Here is a 6,164-nt window from a genome sequence, read left to right as displayed (position 1 = left end):
AAAAAATCGAATCTACCGGTGGGGGGAACTTCCAGGTGTGGCAGCTCTGCTAGTCCTCCTTTGCGGCTAATATTGTTTCTTTGGTTAACCTGCACAGAAAAGGATAGTTAATACAATGATCAAAAAATAATGTGAAACAAAAATCGGGTAAGGGTTCATCGGAGGAATTTTGGAATTTTGGCCACAACAGCTTCCATGGACCTTGCCCGCAGTTTTTAGCTCACTCACCGTCCATCTTTCTTCGATTTGCGCATAGGGGTGCTCGGAATGAAATTACAAGCAGCTAGGGGAAATTTTTACCTTTTTTGGCAGCCGACGGTGACTCCGGAACAGTGGCGGTCGACGGTCGACCTCATTCTCCGGCGGGGGCTGACAGCTAAAGTTCGGGTTCTCATGTGATGTTAAGTATTTATACCCATTTTGCGTTGATCTGGGCCATCCATCACGATCGATCTCGTCCGTTCGATTGCGCTTAAAGAGGAAACAAATATGGACCATTCATTATGATTAATCTCGACCGTCCGATCGCGCCTAAAGGAAAAAAAAATCCGGGTCGTCCACGCATACGGGATCGATCATGGGTTGTTCGATCATGGGGCACGCGGATCGCCAGCGTGACCTCCCGCGTGGCACCGATATTAACGTGTCTTATCATACGGCGTGCTCTGCTTCGTCGAGGCTGCTGACTGGGTAGTCTTACGTGGTCAAACTTTTTTTTACACTTTGACCCTCAGTTTCTAATTTTTCTTTTAAAAATACCTTCCGAACTCAAATTTTTACCCATTTTTTCTAAAATTATTTTTAATCTCGTCCCTAATTTATTTTTTCTCAAAATTTCAATCAAATAAAAATAAATTAAATAAAATAATTTAATAATAAAAAGTACCTCCTGTTGTTTTTCATGCCTGAATATTATAGTAATCAAGTAAATCAATTAACTTGATCAAATATGCCATGGAATCACTCCCATCTCGGTGTCTCCCTAGTCTTATAACGATTTGGAGCAGAACTAAGCCTCTTTTAATCCAGCTATGACTGGGAATCAACTCTAAAGTTTTCCCAATTTATGAAGTAGTGATCAAGTAAATCAATTACCTTGACCAAATGTGCCATGAGATCAGCCCATCTAACTCTCTCCTTTAGCATTTTGTCCAATTTGGGATCATCCTTGAGACATAGGTTAAAACAATAAATTGCCATGACTGGAAGATAAGCACAAATAATTAGTAGATACTAGAATTGCAATTTTCTGAAAAACCAAAGATTAACTAAATAAGATCCTTATAATTTTCTTAAGAAAAGCTTTCATTCAAAAAAATAATAATAATAAGAAAAGCTTTCATTTTTATTCAAAGAAAAATCATATGATCATCGCCTTTCAGTAAATTAAACAATTATAATTAGTCTGAGCAAATGGTTTGCGCCTCTCATGTCTAGCTCATGCAACCTACCTTCAGCTTCACGCTTCTGAGCCAAACCCTTATCCCATTCCAACGTCTTCTCCTAAAAGAAAAGATATTAAGTTCAATAATAAAAGCCATATTTATGTTGTAAAAATTAATATTTTGAAAACAAGTTTTACTCGCATTTTTTCAGTTATTCTCCAAATTTTTATTATATTTGGCAATGCTGAGACAAATCTTTGAGGTCTAACTTGAAGGTCATATTGAACCACCAATGTTTATGTAATATCCTTAAAGTCTGCCTAGCTCTAAGCTGTTCCAGCCTCTTCATTCTTTGAACTTCAATGTCTTCACCAACTTAGGGCTTCTCATTTACCAAAAAAAAATGATATTATAAATTCCACAAATTAGAAAAACTCAATAAAAAATGAAAAACTATGGCAAGATAGATTCATATTTACATTCTACCTGCTGAATCATTATCATTTTCTTATTCATCAAAATTTACAGGTTTTTGCCAAACAGGATCTTCATCCACTACAAGAACACCACTCACATCTGGTTTGATTTTCTTATTTCTTTTCTCCTTTTACTTTTCTTCTACATCAGTGCTCTGGTATTGTGATTATCGAAGACGTTACAAGAGAAAAATAACTATAAGGACTAAAAAAAGGCGAAAAGAAAAGAAGATAACAAATTTTCAGGTTCTTATTTTAACAGATTCCTGATTACTTGAAAGAATAACCAATTTTTTTTTTTTTTCATATATCTAAACTTTAAAACTTGAAATTGTTAGCAATAGTCAGCAGTAGTCATATATCCACAAAATCTAATCTAAATATTTAAGTTCACAAAACAATAAGTCAACAGTAGTCTTCTCAAGTGTGAGATCAATCACCATATGTGCAGCGATTAATAATATAAAAACTTAGGTTTAAAGTAGTAAAAGGTAAGAAGAGATAAAACACTCACCTTGTGATATAGACTAGTTAATTAGGGCATAATATGGATTCTGATTATGTCTTTAATTATTGTGCAAATGTGAATATAATATCTGTCATGAAATATATAAAGTAAATCTTTAAATCTTTTTACAAACCATACTTAGGAATGTTGAAGTTACAAACATACACGGAAACAGAAAACAAAACAAAAATAAATTAGCAGTCTTCTCATTCTTCCCTATGACATGTCTAAATCTCTTGTTCACATAAAACACAGTTCCCAACAACCCAACACATAAAAAAGGGCACAGGTGCATGATATATGCAAGAAAATCAAGCCACTGGTTTTCTTTTCATTTTCAGAAATTTATGGGAAATCCAGATCAATTACACCATGAATTAGTACATAAACTATCGGCACATAAGAAAGGGCTTGGGTTTGGGCTGGGAATTCGGTGCGGGCTTGGGTTTGGGCTGGGAATTGGGTTCGGCCCAAGGCTTGGGCTTGGATTCAATTTTGGGCTAGGGCTTGGGCTTAGCTTGCATTAGACCTTGGGCTCGGCCATGGCCTTGGACTTGGCCTCGACCTTGGGGTTGGGTTCAGCCTTAGTCTTGGGCTTGGGTTTGGGCTTGGGCTTGGTTTTTGGATTGGGACCCAAGTCCAAGATAAGCCCAAGCCCAAATTGATGACCACGTCCACGTTCAAGTCCAATTCCGAACCCAAGCCCAAGTCCAAGCCTAAGGCTGAGCCCAAGGCCGAAACCAAGCTTAAGGCTAAGCCCAAGTTCAAGCCCAAGCCCAACGTTTCGATTCTCAATTTCAAATCCTTTGCAGGGTCTCTCTCTCTCTCTCGATCTCGATCTCGATCTCGACACGACGCCGGTGCGACAGACCTTCGACGACCAGACGCAGGCCTCACGCTCTCCAACAAATTACTTCCTAGCCGAATTTTCTCGCCGGCAGAACCATTGGATCACCCGACGTACACCACTGCAGCATTTCGATTCTCTGGACTCGACGCCGGTGCGATAGACCCTCGTTGACCAAAAATTACTTTGTTCGCTTTTTCCGTAAGCAGTTTTGAAAGTGTCTCCGGAACTTCAGCGGTAAGGTCAGCTGGCGGCGCATCTTGAAGACTAAGCTTTAAACCATCCATGAATTGTGGCTGTTGGTGTTTGGACATGTGAAGCCGATGTTAACACTGAGATTATTATTGGTATTATTTATTGATAGAACTAGACTGACTTGTTGAGAACTAGCTATTGATAGAACTGGCATGATGTCTTGTGTCTGGATTGGTTGTACTGCCGTGCTTGTTGTTCATCTTTTGTTGCAGGGTTGCGATTTCATTGCTTTAAATGCCTTATTAGGGTTCCGGGAACCGGTTTTTTAAGTTCCATGCTTCTTTTTATTTAATAATTTTCCAATTAAATGTTGGCAATCGAAAAATGATTCCTTTTTCTGGGGATTTTACTTTTTTCTCCTGTTTTTTGAGCACCCATTTGAAATCTATTTGTTGGTTTCTTTCAGATTCTCCTTGCTGTTCACAAATGAAACAAAGGGTGGCTGCTAGGAGTTGATGGTTGTTTAATAGTATCTGTTTATATATACTGCAGTTTCTTGGATTTATGGGCGAGTAGTGAGAGGATGATAAAAGCTCAAGATTTTGATTGTTGGGGTTGAATATGAGCCATGAGGGTGGAGAGGGTACCAGAGAGAATGAGCTGCGAGACAATGCATCAACTACAAGACCAGGATCTGATGACTTTGGCCGAGCTGTATCAAAGGTTGCAGTGGCACAGATATGTGAAAGCCTTGGATACGGGGGTTTCAAGGATTCCGCTTTGCAGGCTCTGGCAGACATTGCAATCCAGTATATACGTGAGTTAGGGAAAACTGCAAGGTTCTATGCTAATTTAGCAGGTAGAACAGAGTGCAATTTTTTTGATATTATTTGGGGTTTTGAAGATTTGGGAGAAGCTCATTGGCTGGGTGCATCGGAGAAAGGAAACAGTGTGATGGTGTCGAGAAAAGTGATGGAAATAATCCAATTTTTGAGTTCTACCAAGGAAATTCCCTTTGCTCAGCCAGTGCCACGATATCCTGTTATTAGGAGCAGGAGGATGACTCCGAGCTTTGTTCAAATGGGTGAAACACCTCCTGGTAAACATATTCCCACTTGGTTGCCTGCCTTCCCTGATCCTCACACGTACAAGCATACGCCAATGTGGAATGAAAGGGTATCAGATCCTCGTGCTGACAAGATTGAGCAAGCAAGGCAACGGAGGAAGGCAGAGAGAGCATTGTTGAGTTTGCAACAGAGACTTGTTTGTAATGATTCACGTAGAACATCAGATTGGGGGTTCATGAACAATGAGAAAGAAGAAATGCAGGAAGTTGGAAACAACCCATTTCATGCCACACCTTCAGAGCTTGAGAAGAAAAATGTTTCTCCTGTTGCACCAGTGTCGGGTAAGGTTGCTGGTGGAGCTATGAATGGGAACCATTTATCTCTGTTGGAGGCATTTGCTCCAGCCATCGAAGCAGTGAAATGCGGATTTAGTGAAGATGGAGATGTTGAGAGAAATGAACTTCCTGACGAAAGGCCTGCTATTCACTTTAAGCTCAGAACTGGCAAAAAAATTATGGGTGAATATTTGGATAAAAGTCTCCATAATAGGAAGGGTGATCAGAGAGCTGTGCCTTTTCTGCGAGATGAGGAGAGAGATGACAAAAAAAGGAGGGCTGAGTTTATCCTTAAACAATGCATGGAAAACCCTTCAGACCTCAATCAGTTGTAGATTAATTCATTGAGGTGGCTGCCTGATTGTAGTTTGGACTTGCACGTTTTTTTGAATCTGGATGTAGCAGTGGGGCCATTCATGTCCATTCTTAGGCATGCTGTTGTTGTGAGTGGAATACCATGAGAATTCTGTTGCGAGTTCCTTGTATTCCCAATTGGGAATTTTTCAAGTTATGTTAATCAGGAATTGTGTCATGTTAATTGTAGGATTAATCTTAACTGAGTACGGCTTTACTTCAAACTAATTTCTTAAAGGTGGTTTTGCTATTTGACCATCTGCTGTTGTATTTTTGACAGTAATAATACTTATACTGATTGGACTGGGCATTCTAGTGTTGGACATGGTAAAATGATTACACCGAGAACATGTTAAAAGATGTGCTTCCTTTACAGTTTCTGGAGTTAAACAGACAGGTTAAACGGACAGGTTATGTGATGGATATCGGGCTCCAGAAATTGAGAAGCTGCATTCAGAAATCAAGTGAGCTGGCATTTTTATATCGGGTACGTCTTTGTTATTCATTGAGAAATAGTATTTCAATAAGGATATACATCTTTTAGTGAGAAGATTTGTTTGGAGAAATTAATAGCTGCTTGGCCTAGGTAGATGAGAAATTGAGAAGATTTTTTGTAATGGGAAATAACTAAACAGTGTCTTTTTTGTTCTTACCATTGTGGATAAAGATTCTGTTAATTAAAAAATATATATATTATTTAAGAAGAAGGAAAGAAAGTACAAGAGAGAAGAAATCATTGAAAAAATGAGACTGGCAGAAAAAGAAAAAAACAAGAAAAACAAAAGAATGGCAGTGATACAAAAGAAGATCCTTAAGTAGATACACCTACGCTAAGGTATAGTTGTTTATTATTTACAGGTCTAGTTTATATAGGAACTAGTATTTATAGGATTATTGGTTGTATACTTTTCTTGTTTCATGTTCAGTTACTCTCTATGTTTAATTATTAGTTTGTTTTCCTATTTAGTAGAGATGTTTTGATAGATTTAAGAATTCC

At 38.5% G+C, this 6,164-nt stretch overlaps 1 protein-coding gene across 6 annotated transcripts; it reads left to right on the top strand.

The window, feature by feature from the left end:
- The first annotated feature begins 3,174 nt into the window (after positions 1-3,174).
- TAF8 (TBP-associated factor 8) lies at positions 3,175-5,477 on the top strand. 6 transcript variants are annotated; one of them, XM_088217563.1, is made up of 2 exons: positions 3,175-3,453; positions 3,964-5,477. In XM_088217563.1, the coding sequence occupies exon 2, from the start codon at positions 4,033-4,035 to the stop codon at positions 5,146-5,148; it is 1,116 nt and encodes a 371-aa protein (XP_088073689.1). In that variant the 5' UTR covers positions 3,175-3,453; positions 3,964-4,032; the 3' UTR covers positions 5,149-5,477. The 6 variants fall into 6 exon arrangements, with proteins under 6 accessions (XP_088073689.1, XP_088073687.1, XP_088073688.1 ...); XM_088217561.1 differs by having other exon boundaries at positions 3,878-5,477; XM_088217562.1 differs by having other exon boundaries at positions 3,175-3,458.
- Positions 5,478-6,164: the final 687 nt, after the last annotated feature.

This window comes from Carica papaya, chromosome 4 (assembly GCF_054855325.1).
Source record: "Carica papaya isolate Zhongbai chromosome 4, ASM5485532v1, whole genome shotgun sequence".
NCBI lineage: Eukaryota > Viridiplantae > Streptophyta > Magnoliopsida > Brassicales > Caricaceae > Carica > Carica papaya.
The sequence above is the reverse complement of the archived record's forward strand: the minus strand, read 5'-3'. Positions and strand labels throughout refer to the sequence as shown.

What these genes read in the sequence shown, in the direction of transcription:
- TAF8 (XM_088217563.1), top strand. Translation starts at nt 4,033, where the DNA reads ATGAGCCATGAGGGTGGAGAGGGTACCAGAGAGAATGAGCTGCGAGAC.